This window comes from Nanorana parkeri, unplaced genomic scaffold, assembly GCF_000935625.1.
Source record: "Nanorana parkeri isolate BGI_ZX_2015 unplaced genomic scaffold, ASM93562v1 scaffold617, whole genome shotgun sequence".
NCBI classification, from domain to species: domain Eukaryota; kingdom Metazoa; phylum Chordata; class Amphibia; order Anura; family Dicroglossidae; genus Nanorana; species Nanorana parkeri.
The window spans coordinates 596,124-614,069 of NW_017306885.1; the positions used below are offsets into that span (position 1 = coordinate 596,124).

The following is a 17,946-nucleotide window of genomic DNA, read 5'->3' on the forward strand; positions in this document are numbered from 1 at the left end:
TGCAGAGTGAAATAGCCAATAGGAATCTAGCTATGCATTCCTATGGCGGCCCCCGATGTCAGAAAAAAAACAAACGATCGAGCAGAGTAAACCTTTCCGGGAGAAAGTGTTTCTCTCCCGGGCAGCCAGGAGCCGCTATCTTATAATGGGAGACCGCCCCCTCTCTTAACTGTCCCCCCAGTAATCACTGGATGAACGGAGAGGGGGGAATCCCTGCAGGGAGCCGTGACTGCTCACTGCAGAGAGGAGACTGTGAGCTGAGTGATCAGCGCTTACATGATCGCTCAGCTCTCGGTCTATAGAGCCAGCGTGTGCCAGCTGCAGTGTCACCGGCTCTAAGTATTGGGAATAGTAGATTTTACTCTCCCAGTACTTCTCCTTTAAAGACCTAGATGTGTAACAGAGCACAGTAGGACACATTTTCTGTAACTGGAGAAAATACATTACTGATGCTACTACTTCCAGGGGTAGAAATCCTGCTCATGCCTATATTGTAACATGTAGGGGGTTAAAAAGTAACAGGGTAACCGCAATTGACCAGCAGAAATCTCCTAAACCCCTGCCAAAGTCTATATTCATGTATCCAGTATAAGAAAACGCATGAAAAGATGCAATGGAGGAAGCCACTTGTCTCCAAGGAAAATTAAAAAAATAAATGTCTCCATGTCTTAAGTTTGCAAATGACCTTATGAATATCCCATCATGCTTCTGGGATACTGTTCTACAGCAGTAGGCAAACTCTGGCCCTCCAGCTGTGGTGCAACTACAAATCCCATAAGGCACCGAAAGACTGACAGCCACGACACCCAAAGGCAGGTGCATGATGGGATTTGTAGTTTGACCACAGCTGGAGTTTGCCTACTCCTGTTCTAGAATATAAATATGATATTTTATTCAAAAATGTAATGTTTGTGTATAAAGAAAAGTAAAACACACCTACACCAAAACCTAATTCCAACTGTGAAACATGGTAGAGGAAAAATGATAGTCTGCTCCCTCCTTTCACTGGGTCAAATTGTAAACAACTTAAAGTGACATTAAAGTCAAATTTTTTCCCCCCTCCCCCAATGTTAATGTTAGCACTTACCTTATATGATGTCTTTTATTCCGATCTTCTTCATCTTTCCTGATGTTTTCATCTGTTCCTCCAGCGGTGCGGCGGCTCTCCAATCCAGCGCTGACTCCTCTCTGCTTGCAGGCACTTCCGATCCAGCGGTGTCTGCAGGCGGGTGCACGTGTCCATAGACTCACCTTGCGTCTCTGCTCGTCTCCCGACCGAGAATCGGAACTGCGCATGCTCCCGCCCCAAGTTCCTTTGCGGCTGTACGAGCAGTTCCTGATTCTCGGCGCGGGAGCGCGCAAAGAAAAAAAGGTAAGTTTAAACCGCTGTTTTTGCCTATATCTATTGCTTGATAGCAGTAGATATAGGCAAAACAACGGGAGGGTTTAGAACCACTTTAAGTCGGCAGAGATTCGCTCCGTGTGTACCCAGCTTTACTCCCAGCATCTGTAGGATGTGTCACAATGTCCAGCCATCTGTGCCAGACTTTTCCGTTGGTCCCTGGTGCTTGGTTGTCAGCCTATGGTGTTCCCATCTGCAGTTCTCCTCCCCTATTCAGCACTATCTCACTTGTTGCTCTTGTTTGAGCAACAAGTCTGATCTTTTGTGTCGGACCCCTCGTGTTTCTTGTAATTCCTGTGATTGGCATTCCCCGCACTCTCTTGGTTCCCTGTACTCTGGGATTCCTGTGTGCCCCGCTGGATTACCTGTTGGGCTTTTTATTCCCTACCTTGCTCTTGGAGGTTTTTCAATGCTTCAATGTTCCTGTTTACTTCCTTATCCCACCTCAGTGTCTTGCAGGCCTTCCTCTGTTCTGTGCTATCTGTGTGCTCCCTGTGTGCATTCCCCTTCTTGTTCTACTCCTTGTGTGTATCTTCTGTGTAACCTGTATCTCTTTGTACACACTTCTGTGAATTTCTGCTACTCCCGTATCTCTTTGCAACACACATCCCTTGTGCATCGTTGTAGTTTGCTACTCACCTTCCCCGTATATCAATCTCTTCAATGTCTCTGTGTTGCTTCCCTCTCGTATGTTGTACTTGTACCTTTGGCTCCCAGATAACCTTTTGCTACGTACCTTTCCAGTGTGCCACTGTCTCCAGTGTCTCTGTGTGGCTTCCCTCTTTTAACCAAGGTAAATATCAGAAACAGAAAGTATAGGGACACTATAGAGACTTATGACAAGATGGATTGCCAAGCAGAGACAAAAGGTATGTTTTGTAGGATGTTTGTCCTTCTCATATTTTTCTTGATAGATTTCAAAACTTTATTAAATAATAAATCATTCCAACCACTTATCTGACTATAAATACAGCAGATTTCAAATCCAAATGGTATTCCCCACGAGCTTAAGACACATCTCGGGTCCCCTTTATAAACAGAGGAAACACCATCCTACTAATCACAGAAGGACCCCTGTGCTACAACAATTTTTGTAGAGTAAATGTGAGCGGTAGGGAGTAAAGAAGGTGAACACTGCACAACACCAATTGGATATTACAAACCAGGAGCATGGTTAGGGCATCTTGAAGTTTACCTCCTGCTTTAGAAGTGAGTATTGTACAGGTACACATGATAGCAGAAGGGGGTTCTGGTTCTGAACCAAAATCTAGTATATATGACCCCTCTATGTGCAGGTGCACAGTCTGCACAAATGGTTTGATTAATATATGTCCACAGAATGGCATCTGGTTTGTTAAACAGATTTGGCACATTACACTGTCTGTTGACATAGAAGGAGAGATCTTGAATTGCTTCCACTGGCACAGGGGGAAAATGGCATCTGTTGGGGTGAGAAGACTCTTTTTCTATTCAGAGGTGTAAAAATTCAGATGGGGGGTTTAATTTAAACTAGAAACATGCTTTTTAAAGTGGGATTTTTCACTCTTAAGGTCACCATTCACGTTGGTCAATTTACCAAAACTATGTAATATGAGGACCTACCTAATCTATCCAATCAGTTGGTATCCAATCAGGCAGGCCCCTGCACTACATAGTTGTTGGTAGAGCTAAAACAGATTCTACAATCATATTGTAACAAGTGTGGTGAGCTTAATCCATTTTTGTCATGCTGGAAGATATTCGATTTTTTGACAACCAGCAATGCTTGGATTTTAATATTTCCCCGTCTACATACAGAGTTATTGTGGATGCCAAAATGAGTACAAATAAAAGTACAGGTTGACACTAGCAAATCAATTACCTACAGAGACTTCTCATAGCTCCTCAAAGCTTTGCAGTCAGTAAAATGTCTCATGTCATGTTAAGGTCATCAAGCCTAAAATCTTCATAGAAGGCAGTGTACCCAAGGTATATAGATCAGTAATCCGGTAACTGTCTGCCTATGGTTATCATGCTAGATATAGCTGTACCAGCAAAGATCTAAAGCCTCAGGAGAAGAAAGTGGTGCGTGCAATTGTAACTGGAGTCTGACATGTTAACGATATTAATGATTCAGGAATCACAGATGTTAATTCAATTCTATTAAACAGTGAAAGATGAAATTGCTATGGTAACAGTTTTCTTTCAAGTCTTTGAGTCTAATTAACCCAATTAAAGGAGCACACAGTAAATGCACTGTAGATATGTTTAAAAATCCTCTACATCAACTCTGTGTTTTGCCAAAACTATTCACTTACCTTTTAATTATTAATCAGTGTATTAAATATTGGATTACACTGTCATTTTAATGTCCATTTAAATTAAAAAACAAATTCTGCAACAGGCCAAAAACCAGAAGGTATGCTTGTGTGGCTTTTAGGATTTAAAATGCAAGTTAAAATTTATAGCATTGGAACAACCAAATTTTTACATTGTTAATAGCAGTGCTGCATGTTGGAAGCTCTTTAAACTATACATTACAACTGTAATTAAAGGTCAATGTCATAGTCTCTCTCCCTAAATGTATTCATTTATTACATTTATATAGCGCCAAAAATGTACTCAGTGCTTCACATTCATGTGCACATTTACATTAGAACCCTGCCCTCGAGGAGCTTACAATCTAAGGCCCCTATCTCACATACATACATACAGGGAAAATTTAGACAGGAGCCAATTAACTTTCCAGCATGTCTTTGGAGTGTGGGGGGGAAACCGGAAATCCCTCAGGGAATCCACGCAAGCACAGGGAGAACATGCCTGCTCCTTCTGCCTAAAGTGTATGTAAACCCTAACAATGAACTTCTCTTATTAGGTCATTTTTGGTTTGTTGAAAATACCATTGAAAGGGTTTCTTGCATCTGCAGATCTTGCTTGAAATCTTGTGAGTTGATAACTTCCTGTGCTCTTTGCCTCTGCTGACTGTTAAAAATTAAATTGTTCTAAGCTATCTCTGAGGACTACAGAACCACACACCTCTATGTTACAAAGAGGAAAGGGGTGAACTTCTGTAGTGCGGTGTTGTTTCTGTTGTCCTAATTCAGTATGGTGAGTGAGTGCTGTCATTCTAGGATTGGTTGGGTGGTACTGGCAGAATCATAAGGCGGTGAAAAAAAAAGGAGAAACAAAACTAATGTAGCTACCACATCACACCACAGGACAGGTATGGTGCAATATATTTCATTTTCTTTTTGGTTTAGGTACGTTTTTAAAAAGCACCCACGTCTTCATGCTTTATAGTAAGGCTGAAGCAGAGGGCAGTAGTGACTTTGTTTCATTACAATTGCCCTATCTTGGAGAATGATGGACAAGAGATCATGTGAAAAAAATACTGTTGTCAACTTTTTTCTGCATCTCAGCAATGCTGATCTCTTGCAGCCTCTTTAGACACTTCCTGTATTATGCACTCCTTGTGCACAATCTGCACAGATAACTTGTAGTGTCCACCAAGGGAATGTGTCATGGGGTAACGCAAGAGCACTTATGGTTATTACTCTATAACAGGATGTACTTGAACAAAGACCTTCCTGCCAGGACCACCAGGTATTATTTAATGAAAGCTGCATGTGGAAAACAACATGAACATGTTAAAGTGTGTATGAGATTTAAGTGATTGGCTTTACATCTACTAGAACTCTTATAACCAGTTACTGTAAGGCCTGCTAATTGTACTGTGATATGATTATATACTGTTTACATTGATCTACTGTAGCTGTCACTTACAAGAAGCAAGCTTTCACATAGTGGTCAGGATCAATACAACACTGCATTCATTCTTCCCTTAAAAGCATACAAGATATACCCAAATAGTGGTATATAAACTGTCCTTGAAAGCTGTGATATCAAATCGATTTGAGTAGTTAAATCAAAATGAATATCAATAGAGGATAAAACCAGCCAAGGCCACTAGGAGAAGTTTTCATATCTGCAAATTTGTGACCACAATCCTTTTGGACAACAAAATCTTCTTAAAGTGTATCTAAACCCTAACAGTGAACTTCTGCTTTTGTCCTGGTAAATATTAGTGATGGGCTCGGGCGTGTTCGCAGCTCCACGTGCCAAGCCCGCCAGGAAGCTGATAGCGCCGCAGCGCCAAATCACAGGCACTGAGACATTATCCCGGTCCGCAGCTGCAGAGATCGGGATATGTCTCAGTGCCTGTGATTTGCGCTGCCAGCTTCCTGGCGGGCTCGGCGCATGGAGCTGCGAACACGCCCGAGCCCATCACTAGTAAATATACCATTGTAAGTGTTTTGTTATATCTGCTGTAAACGTCTAGTTGTGAACCAGACCTGAAATAAATCACAATCAGCTGACTAGAAGGGACTTAAGGTGCCCATACACCTGCCGATTATCGTACGATAATTGACAGGTGTATGGAAGGCGTGCGACCGTTTCTACTCTACAGTTGCACATCTTTTGTCTTACGAGCATGTTTGAAAACCCGCCGAGAATCGTACGATTTCAGCGGGTTTGTGGCCTGCTCGTAAGACAAATGCTGCACGTGCCGGTGTGCGCAAGCGCACACTGCCCGTTAAGCATTGCAGTCATCGGAAGAGGGCTTGCGATGATCGATCCAAGATGGGCAGATCGTACGTTTTTTAAATTACCTTACAACCACCTCACAACGAAAGTCTTGCAATGGTTGTAAGGTGTATGGCCAGCTTTACAGTGGATGGTGGGTGTGTTATGGAGGGGGGAGAGCTAGTTCTTGAAGAACCGCCCAAAATGAATTCTGTGGGTGATCAGAAAATTGAAGGAACCGGATGGAAAATTTTCAGGTGAACAGTGATAGCAGCCTATCAGCTGCTTTTTTCTGTTCAGGTATTCTTACAGCACCCTTACCGCTCTCAGGATACAATAGCATAGCAGGAGATTTGCTCACTCACGCTGTTTAGCATAATCGGAGGAATCTGTTTCATTTTTTTGCTCAGCCCGCAGGTTGAACAAAAAAAAAAAAGCAGCAGTGTATGGTCAGCTTTACAACCAGGATGTAAAATAGATGTGTGGGGGGGTTACCATGTGATGCACACAACATGCCTAAAACTTTGTAGGTGCAAAATCATTTTTATTGTGACTGGGATTTTGGGAATTACAATCCATAATATAATTTTTACATAGAGCATAGTCCAAGTGAAACAATAAGGACACAGCTTACAAACAATGGAGCTCTGTATGACTGTACCTCCTTTATTTTGTCTCTGTATATGAAATAATACACACTTTATATTAAGAAACAATAAGTGCAGCCTATAAATTCAGCCATTGAAATGTTCATCAATGAGCTCAGTCATGAAAAAACAGCCGCTAGAGGAATGCTGTACATGTCACACAAGATGTGAGTCACCAGGCACTTTTGGAAAGAAATGTACACCCATTCCATCTTCTAAATATCTATTCCCATGTACCCCAAATGTGCCATTGAGGTACACAGCTACTAATTCACAGTGTAAACTAATAACCAAATATGTTGTAGCAAGTAATATGAAGAGGTGAGCGAATAATTAAAACCTTGCTAGGATATTTTTCCTTTTTTTAATCCAAGTTAAAATAAAAACAGTGTGTCCTGGGGTTTTCCATACCTCCAGTGTGGAGGTGGTGGAGTGATGCCGAGGGATTTACCTGTCCCTCATGGAGCACAGATAAGTTGCTATCACAACACCAGTGTACTGGTAAACCTTATCTGTTCACCTGAATGGCAGAAAAAAACACACCAATATGTTTTAGAAACAACCCTTGCCCAATAATGTATTAAAGGTACACTAAACTCGAGTAAAATCTTAGAAATGCATTCAAGTACCTTAACTAGTAACAAAAATGTATCTTATTTGTGTATCACTCAGCTGTAGATCCTCAAATCAATCATCTCTAAGTTGGTTTTGACACTGTCCTTCCTTCTGGGGGGTGGCTACTTTTGTTCCCCATGGTCTCTGTGTGTGTTGTAAAGTAGCAACTGCTCCAAGCTCGCTCCCATGACACAGAGTCCTCAATCTCTTCTTTTTTTTTTAGCCCCAGTATTGAATGAACAGGAATCCTCTATACTGTACTGAGTGTTCCTGTGCATTCATAAATTGTTTATATAGTGTGAGTTACTATGTACACAATTATGAATGAACAGGAAGTGATGTAGATCACTTCCTATTCATTCATAACTGGTACATAGTAACTCATACTATGTCCAGTTATTTGCAAACATTCAGGGATCACTGATGAAGCTTAATGTTTGTATACAGCTCTCCATCCTGGATTGGTTCTCCAAGGAGGCTGAGCAAGCGGTACAGGGAGGAGAGCTCAGTCTAATTTGACAGCTGTCTCCTCCCCCTCTGCCTCCTTTGACAGCTGTCTCCGCCTACACACGGCCCCGCTTGGCCTCCTGACAGTTTCTCTTCTCCACACTGCACGCTGTGCTGTTTCAGAGGGGACACAGCGGGGGAGGTGAGAAACTTAGGATGCACTGCAATTTCAGCCAAAAAAAGGCACTTTCGGCATTTTGCCCAAAGTGCCATTGTCTACGGCTGAAATTTCGATGCATCCCTAAAAATTATTAACCTAAACATGAGATTGTAGTCCATCACAGGAGTGAGCGTGGAGCGGTGGCTAATTTACAACACACACAGGGACCATGGGGAACAAAAGTAGCCACCCTCTAGAAGGAAGGACAGTGTCAGCATGAATTTAGAGATGATGGGAGGATCTCCAATTCTTCTTCTGGGTTTGGTGTTTTCAGCCTCTTAATTGGTTGGGCCAGCATGATATAACTCCTGTGCATGTACACGGGAGTTACTTTATCTCGGCATGTCGGGTCAGTGCACCGAGTTGCATATGCATGGTTTAGTATACAGAAAAAAAATCTAAAAATAGCTGACATCTCAATAAAATTCTTGTGAAAGAAAAAAAAAAATAGCTGACAGGCAAGTAGGAGCTTTTTTGGCAGAAGAGACCTACACAGTCTCTTCTGCTATAAAAAAAAAAAAACTTGACAGTCAGCAATTTTTTCTAAAGACACTTTACTTTGACTTTAATTGGGTGAAACATGGATGCGTGCATGGCCAAGCATTAGTTAGCGTTCTTTTGCAAGACCCGGATCAGGACTGTGTGGATTGTCTGGCAGTGTCCATACATGACAAACAGACATGGTTATCCAAACACAACAAATTATTTATTGAATTTGCTATACCATCTTATGAAATGAAGGATCTAGTATGGTGTGAATCTAGAATGTCATGGTGAATGATGGATCTGGCATCGAACCCTAATGTAATACTGCTCTTAGTATATGCTGATCCATAACAATGCGGCACTCCATCCTCATGTTTAATGCTGACCTTTGCAAGTAATGTGTTGGGTGGTTCTGGTTATTCTCTTCCATGAGCTTTGTCATTATTTTCTCTTACATGGCTTGATGCAGTTTCATGTCATACTGTCATTCCTGATAAAATGTACATATAGAGTTATAGAATTAAATCTCTCTCTTGCCTGCCAATTACAATAGGTCGTCATTCTATTTTAAAAAAACAACCAGTGATTTGTTATACCCAGAGGTGATTTATCCTGTCCTGGTCAGCAATGTACAAAGCATAAGAATACATTAACTGCTGTCGGATAGGCACTTTGTATTTGGACAAGTTCCAGTTCACATGACTGCATGCTTTTTATACTGAAAGCAAGATTACCTCAGACACAAAGGTATGTGGAACTATGTATTCTTTCCCAACATCTCAAAATCCCCCACTAATGCCGTCCTACTAAAAATATATATCTCGTGTGGTGACAAACTGAGCCATACCCCGACTAAGTAAAGCGGAGGTACATAAACACGTTTTACTGTGCTTTTACTCAGCCAAAACTAATATATATATATATACACATACACATACACACACATATTATATATATATATATATATAACTCCACGGTCGCTGGCAGGACCCGCCTCCTCTTCCGCCGCCATTGCCGGGCCCCGCCTCCTCCACTACCGACGCCTGGCCCAGCCTCCTCCTCCGCAGTTGCTGGCTGTCGCTGACTCAGCAGCGGCTGTGAGGAGGAATGCGCCGCTGCACAGATCACTGACATGTTGTCAGTGATCTGAAAAGTGTCACGTCCCTCCTTACAGCCAGCAGCCTGAGATGCCATAGCGACCCACCCGGCATCAGGGGGACCCCTTTGTTCCTCGTCCTGGCCCTCCCCATAGCAGCCGCCTGGGTCGCTATGGCAATAGTTCCGCCACTGCGCACACACATATTTTAGATATGGTCTATTACTTAATTTCTCCCCTGGTGATACAATATAATAAGGAATTCTGCCCAACAAACTTACAGGCAGCAATAACAGTGAGGCTCTATACCTGCCTCAGTCTATGCAAAGCTAGAAAAATAAATTTGACTGAGATTTCACTATATATTTAATATTAGAATATACAGTTATCTCTTCAGATCTCCACCACAATGATTATCATACACCCCTTAGAGAAATACAATTTTGCAATTTTTACTTTAATAAAAAAAAAATCCTACTGCCAAACATTTCAAACTTGCACTTGTTTTATCCTCATTCTAGTGTGACATTCATGACAGCAGTATTACATCTCACACCCAGATCAGAGCTTAAAAAAACAGGTTCTTTTGCTCCAAATAATGGATAGCTTTCAAACCTGGAGTCATATCTACTGCAATCCCTCCCACCCAGTTTCATTCATTGTAAATGTTTGTTACATAAAAGTGACTTTCTAATTAGCGAATCTATAAAATGTTTTTACAACACATGATTACCTTAATCATTTTCTATAATTCATTACTATAAAGTAGCACATTCTTTAAACTTGTCATGAAATGAAAGAAATCTTCCTCCCTTCCTTCTGAATTTGCTAGTTACCGGCCCGTTCGGCATTTGTCTCCCGAGAACGCCACTAACCCGTCGACAATCGTGCGATTCTCGGCGCGTTTTCAATCCTGCTCGGGAGACAAAAAAACGTGCGACCGTACAGTAGAAACGGTCGCACGCCTTCCATACACCTGCCGATTATCGTACGATCGCGGGATTTCCCGCGATTATTGTACGATAATCGGCAGGTGAATGGGCACCTTTAGACCGGTCTTTCCAGCGTCTCTCCCTCCGCTGCTGCGGTCTAAGGATCCTTGAGTCATAATGTTCTATACACAGTGTATAGGGTGTGAGAACGCAGCGAGACATACCATCGTAGCAGCAAAGGAGGTGCCAGAACAAAAAAGCACTTAACCCTTGCAGTGCAGGAGGAAGCCCCACTGCAAAGGTAAACATGTTTTTACGTGGAGTTCTTCTTTAAGGCTGACCCAGAACAAGTATAAGGTAAAGGATTAATTTCTCTTGCTTTCATTTGATGCAAATTGATATGTACTTAAGATGGCATAAGATGAGAGCTGGGTTACCTGCCAAAGGATTTGTAGTTCTTCTCCTCCTGTTCTGGGATTTACACAGTCCCATCACACAGACATGCCCTGTGTGGCAGGGCACCTGATTGTTAGCACATGAGTGTTACAGCACCCCTTGCTGTACAGGGGATTATAAGTGGCTGATACCAAGCCAAATTCAAGTTCAGCTTTGACATTGTATTATTGTATTTATTGGACCATTTAGATACAAACTCTACTCATAATTATTTACAACAATATTAAATATGCATATATACAGATATGTATATATACATACGACCTCAAATGATTGCAAGTGCTAGATCTATTCTGATACAATCATTTAGAGAAATATTAAACATGCATATATACAGATCTATACAGATACACATGACCTTGAATGATTGCAAGTGCTAGGTCTATTCTAAAAAGTCACCATTACATGCTGGTCAACGTCATAAGCATGAATGTGACGTTGACTGAAGTTGTCTATATTAATAAAGATAATGACTCTCATAATGCCTTGGCACACAATATTGTACGCATACATATAGAAGATAGTCATTTAAAGAAACATGTTAGCTGCCAGCTCTACATACTGAAGAATGGTCATTTCAGGGTCAAGTCATATGTGCTATAACATGACAATCTACGGAGGGGGATGCCAAAACTCAATTCCATTCATTTCAAGGAGGGACTGTGCTTCTAGCAATATACATTCTTCAGACAATGATGCTTACATGCAAATCCAGGCCTGAAGGCAAGAAAACAAAATTGCCAAAAAAAATGTTTTATGCAAATACCGTACCACTGAGTGTCTAAGTACAGACTGCCACAAAACTCTTCCTTGTAAATCTCCCATATTTAGATCCAATACTTTATTATAATAAAGCCCAGCTCTTCTGATCTTTGACAAAAAGTATTTCTCTGTAAAGATGACTATCTGAAAAAAGGTTTTTCTTTTGATCTCGGTCTTACCTGCTGTGGGAGAGTTGGCATGATGAGACTTTTTTGGCAGGTTAAAGATTTGTTCACCAGGATCTGGAGGTGGGAGGGCATCTTGTCCTTGTCTAGCTTCCATGGGGTCATACTCCTTCCCATCGTAGTTAGCATCAAAGAATTTCTTAAACCACTGAATAAAATCCAGGTTATCTTGGAATCGTCCTTTTACCAATTTTTCCACAGGGATAACCTAGACAGCAACAAGACAGTAACAGTTAATATCCCTATCAAGTACTGATGTATATCTGTATTATATATTACTAAAGACAAAATAAAAGAAAACTCTATTTTTATAGGAGCATCAGCTGATTGACTCCTAGATTTCTCCATCCCAACCTTGATGCAAGGCTATGAGAAACCCTGGGCAATTAAATCTTAGCATACAAAGAAAAAAGCTCATGCCAAGTTTGCCTTTAGTGAAAACTGTAGTCCCAATGATAAACAGATCCAAAGAGATACAGGCAGCTGGTTTTATATGCATGGCTTGACTTTTCATAAACCATTTTTATACAAAGAATCACACATAAAATCTTCTGCATGTCTGGATGGCAATAGGGATGTCCCTTCACAGAAAAGTTTTTTGTTTTTTTTTAGTTTACAGTATAGTTATGCGAGAGGCTGGTGGTATAAACAAGTTATATTTGGGATTATGAGGGCACAGTGGTTGCGGTTCCAGATTACTAAGCACTTTAAAAGCTTAATGCTACCAGCACCAGTAGACAAAACACTGTCCTTATCTTCTAAGAGCGAGATTACAAAAGAGCCATGTTAACAAGTGAGATCTTCACATATCATCAGCAAGTGTATTTTGGGATTACTCACAAAGTAGTAGTAAGCTTATCTGCTTGTGTCACAATACATTTATATAAGGATGTATGGAAATGTTAACTATATGCATGTGTAAGTTATTTTTATTTCTGATCTGCTCCATAATTCAGAGTGAAAATCTAAAACAAAGGGCATAATTCTAAACCATGCGATCACTTATCAAGTACTAAAGTAAACTGACCAAGTATTATGATCACATGTGATACGAGTGCTTGATCCAAGCATTATTAACAGTTGAAATCTTTCCCTTGTGCATTTAACACCTGATTCACAAAGCTTGTTTGTTAAAGTGGAATTCTAGCTATTAGACTACTGAGATGTACACCTTGTTCCAATCAGGTTAAACGCTGCATCACATTTTGAGCTTCAGTCAAGTTAGAGGAAAATTGTCCATCCAGGTTGCCAGTGAATACCAGACATTGACCACAAGTGTGCAGCCAATTTCCTGCTGATACTAATTTACATGATTCCTCCCCCCCAATTTAGGCCTCATTGGCAATGCCTTGGAAAGGGTACCCAACAAAGGGGCACCAGTCTCAAAAAACATATGAGAGGCAAACAACTCTTCACCACCCCCCAGTGCCAAGGAATAGGTACCTGCCTTGAGTAGGCATCTATGTGCCTAATGTATCTGTCCCTAGGTGATGGTAGGTAGGTAGGTCCCCAGCCTCTGCTCTGTGCGTTGGTACTTTGGTCCCGTTACCAGATCAGTTTTGGCACAAATAAATGTAATTGAAGCTTTAAGTGGCAACCAAAACTAATAAAGAGAATGACTCTTTCCAATGGTAACACAGACAGCAATAGAAACCTGGCAGTAGTTCTAGCCCATTTTTACTCTATACAAAGCAAAAAAAGGAAAATTGGGCTTTAGCTACACTTTGAGAGTAGTGATTTAATACCAATGTTTTGTATATAACTTATTGAACTTTAGTCTATCAGGTCCAAATTTAGTTTGGTTATTAAAATTATAATTGTATATTTCATTTATAATAATAACGTGTAAAGCATATAAAACATATAGTAAATTACAATGAATGTAACACCACTGGAAGAGCCTTTTAAGCCAAATATCTGCATATACACTCACCGCCCACTTTATTACGTACACCTGTTCAATTGCTTGGTAACACAAATCGCTAATCAGCCAATCACATGGCAGCAACTCAATGCATTTAGGCATCTAGACGTGGTGAAGACAACTTGCTGAAGTTCAAACCGAGCATCAGAATGGGGAAGAAAGGGGATTTAAGTGACTTTGAACGTGGCATGGTTGCTGGTGCCAGACGGGCTGGTCTGAGTATTTCAAAAACTGCTGATCTACTGGGATTTTTATGAACAACCATCTCTCAGGTTTACAGAGAATGGTCTAAAAAAAAAAGAGCAAATATCCAGTGAGTGGCAGTTGTGTGGACGAAAATGCCTGTTTGAGGTCAGAGGAGAATGGGCAGACTGGTTCGAGGTGATACAAAGGCAACAGTAACTCAAATAACCATTTGTTACATCCAAGGTATGCAGAATACCATCTATGAATGCACAACACGTCGAACCTTGAATCACATGGGCTACAGCAGCAGACCTCACCAGGTGGTACTCCTGTCAGCTAAAACAGGAAACGAAGGCTACAATTCGCACAGGTTCACCAAAATTGGACAATTGAAGATTGGAAAAACGCTGCCTGGTCTGATGAATTTCAATTTCAACTGCGACATTCAGATGGTAGGGTCATAATTTGGCGTAGACAACATGGAAGCATGGATGGAGGCTGGTGGTGTAATGGTGAGGGGGATATTTTCTTGCCACACTTTGAGCCCGTGATGCTATCATGTCAATATGGACCAAAATCGCTGGGGAATCTATGCCACGAAGAATTAAGGCAGTTCTGAAGGCAAAAGGGGGTCCAACCTGGTACTAGCAAGGTGCACCTAATAAAGTGGCCCGTGAGTGTATATGAGGATATACTAGGCCTGAACTGTGAAACAGAAAAAATGGGATGACAATATGGTGGCCATAAGCATAAGACCCATATCACCCAATACTTGTGATTTCAGTTAGTTCACAGTAATAATAAATTGAACTGGTTTTTCTGTCAGTGCCTGATGTAGGTTATTGCTTTTTGTGCATTTATCTTTGCCTTTAAATAAACTTGTATGCATTATCAAGAGTTGCATGCACGGAATCATTGATTAATCTGTCCTGGACTCTGCAGTGCTAAATAAAACTGTTCATCATGGATTTACTACAATGCAGATTTCAATGCAATTAATTAACAACAATACAGCAGTATATATTTTTTTTTCTCTTAGAAAAAAAAAGCAGGAAAAATAGCTCAACCACAGCATATAAACATGTGGAAATGAGTCAGTAGTTTGTTTGTTTTTTGTAGAAGAAAGTAGGATACACACTAATGAAGGAAACTCCCCCTATACATTTTATTTGTCTTCCCAGCTAAAGGACCGATCAATGTGTGACAAGATATTTTGTTAACATCTAGGATTAAAAACAAACATACATGTGTCAAATATTGGTGCCATAAACCTAAAAAATACATATGCTTCTTGAGCTATTTATAGCACAAGGTCAGCGAGTGACTCTGAATCAGTTGAGCATTATAGGAATCATTGCCCTACAGCCGCTAAAGAACCCCACCTACCAAAACATGGCCAGCAATAATCTGTTGAAGGAGCTGGGTCCCATTTTGGTTTTGCTGTTTTACATTTTCCCAGGAGATGCTGATAGGATCATGGTCTGGAACTGTGCCCTATGCACTAATTTAGTCACTGCTCGGTCAGACAGTTTTCCCAAAACTTTCCGCAGACAGCAATAGAACAAGAATAAGCACTTCAGTCGGGAAATGCCCTACCTTATCAACATTCATTCTTTTAAATGAGGCTTGAAGCAATTTGAAATTGTGAATGTACTCATGTTCCAGCTTGGCTTGAAATTTGACCTTCTTTAGGCTTATGCACCCTGCGAAGAGCATATCCATAAACTGGCAATAGGCAGCACCTGGAGAGAGAGAAGTAGACACAGTCATACATGGCATCCCATCACACTAGAACAATTGTAAGTGCTATTCAACTCTTTGCAGTATGTAAGAGAACAGTTAATAAACATGGAGAAAATACACTGTGGGGAATTTATGAAAACTGGAGCAGACAAAATCTTGAGCAGTTGCCAATAGTAAGCAATCAGCTTCTATCTTTCATTTTCAAAGCTTAACTGAACAAACTGAAGAGAAAAGCCTATGGTTTACTATGGGCAACAGTTCCAGATCCTGGGTGCTCCAGTTTTCATTAATTCGCTGTGTTGTTATTTATTGTAAAATATGTCCTTGGATGTGGTATGATTTCTACTCTTGCTTTAAGGACTAGTAAGCTTTTTATGTTTTCTATAGTACTAAACCAGTCCAAAGTTGGATATTTAGCAATGTGTTTTACATTTGCTGTATGCTTAGTGCAGCCTAATGTCCTAAGATATCAGCCACTGAATGGTAACAGATGCCTTCCTAGAGCATGTCTAAAGTGAGTAACACTAAACTCAGGAGTTAAATCTTACAAATGCATTCAAGTACCTTAACTATTAACAAAAATTGCAGCTTATTTGTGTATGACTCAGCTGTAGATCCTCAAATCATCTCTGAATTGGTGCTGACCAATTTAGTTTACTAATTTGTATTGAGTTTATAGTCCACCATGGGAGCGAGCTTGGAGTAGTGGCTACTTTACAACACACACAGGGACCATGGGGAAGAAAAGGAGCCACCCTCCAGAAGGAAGGACAGTGTCAGCACCAATTCAGAGATGATTTGAGGATCTACAGCTGAGTGATACAAATAAGATACATTTTTGTTAATAGTTAGGGCTTGTTCACACCAATTGTGCTGCGTTCCAGAACGCTAGCTGCTGGAACGCACCTCAATCGCTCACAAAACTTCCCCCTGCGTTCTGGGGCTGGAGGGGGTGTGGCAGTGCATTGAATTCAATGGCACCGGTTCTATCCACCACCCCCCCGTGTGATCGGACACGTGGCAAAACATTGCCTGCATTCCGTTCCACTGCAAACGCAAAAAATGCTGCTTGCTCTATTGACTTCAATGCACCGCCGCGCCCCCTCCTGCTCCAAAAAGCAGGGGGGAGGTTTGTGATCGATTGTGGTGCGTTCCGGCAGCTACCGCTCTGGAACGCACCTCAATTGGTGTGAAGAAGCCCTCAAGGCACTTGAATGTATTTTTAAGGTTGAACTCCTGAGTTTAGTGTCACTTAGGCCTGGATCACACCAAGGAGTTGTTGGAAAAGCGCTTTGAAATGCCCAACATAAGAAATCCCATGATTTTCAATGGCCCTGGTTCATGCCTGAGCAGAAAAATGTTAGCAGGAAAAAGCCAAACGCCTGAAAAGGTACATGAGCTTCATTGGGCAGTTAAAAGTGCATTTTTGCCCCATAGACTTAAATGGAAATTCCCAAAAACGCACAGCAGAAGCATGTTGCACATTTTCGTGAGTGTTTCTACGCGTTTAAACGCGTGTTATTCCATTGCCCACAGTGGTCAATGAGCTGCCAGTAAAAACGTGCGTCTTCATGTACGTGCATAAAAATGTGCACAATGTGCATAAACACGCAAATAACTGCATGCTGCTCACGCACGTACAAACACGCAAAAACGGTGCCGCCTAGGTGTGAACTAGGCTTGAAAGTAAGGGGGAAAGATTAAATGTGTGGCCATACAATATCAAATCTACTTTATTCTACTTAAAATCTACAAATATTTAACAACTTCCAAATGTTGCCAAAACAGAAGAGAATTACATTCTCTATTATACCACACAAGTTGTGATTTCGATGTCCTGGATTTATATTTTTGTTACTGATTAATAAAAAAAAAATCTATACATACTTTAAATAGTCATATTTAAGTCTTAATGACTCCACAAAAGTCAGAGAATAAAGTGCCCTTGGTAGGAGCTCCATGTGTCTTTCATACCTTCATCTCCTGTCACAATTCTACAGAACGAAAACAGAATGGTGCTGTCTCAGCTACTGTCACAAGTAAATTACTACAGATGTGTAGTGTATGGGAACCTTATGAATCATATTTTCCTTGAATTCCACTTGGAAATTCCAGAAAGGCTGAGATCCAAGTGCTGAGGGATTGCAGTCCTCATGTACTGCACTGATTCATACATATCAGGCTGAGGGATATACATCATTTGGCCTCTTCTAGACAGTGAGGGGCTTTAACCCTTCTGCATTTCATGATGATGGAGTCGCTAGTCTGGGAAATGCAATGAT

General features: G+C 41.0%; 1 protein-coding gene across 2 annotated transcripts in view; it reads right to left on the reverse strand.

Moving 5' to 3' along the window:
* The window catches only part of MAPRE2 (microtubule associated protein RP/EB family member 2), a 146,469-nt gene that overhangs the window by 14,171 nt on the left and 114,352 nt on the right, over window positions 1-17,946 (reverse strand). For both annotated transcript variants that reach the window (XM_018562966.1, XM_018562965.1), the window contains exons 3-4: window positions 15,518-15,663; window positions 11,806-12,019 (exon numbers count right to left, since the gene is read on the reverse strand). In XM_018562966.1, the coding sequence (XP_018418468.1) occupies window positions 11,806-12,019; window positions 15,518-15,663 (360 nt within the window). The remainder of the gene's footprint in view (window positions 1-11,805; window positions 12,020-15,517; window positions 15,664-17,946) is intronic.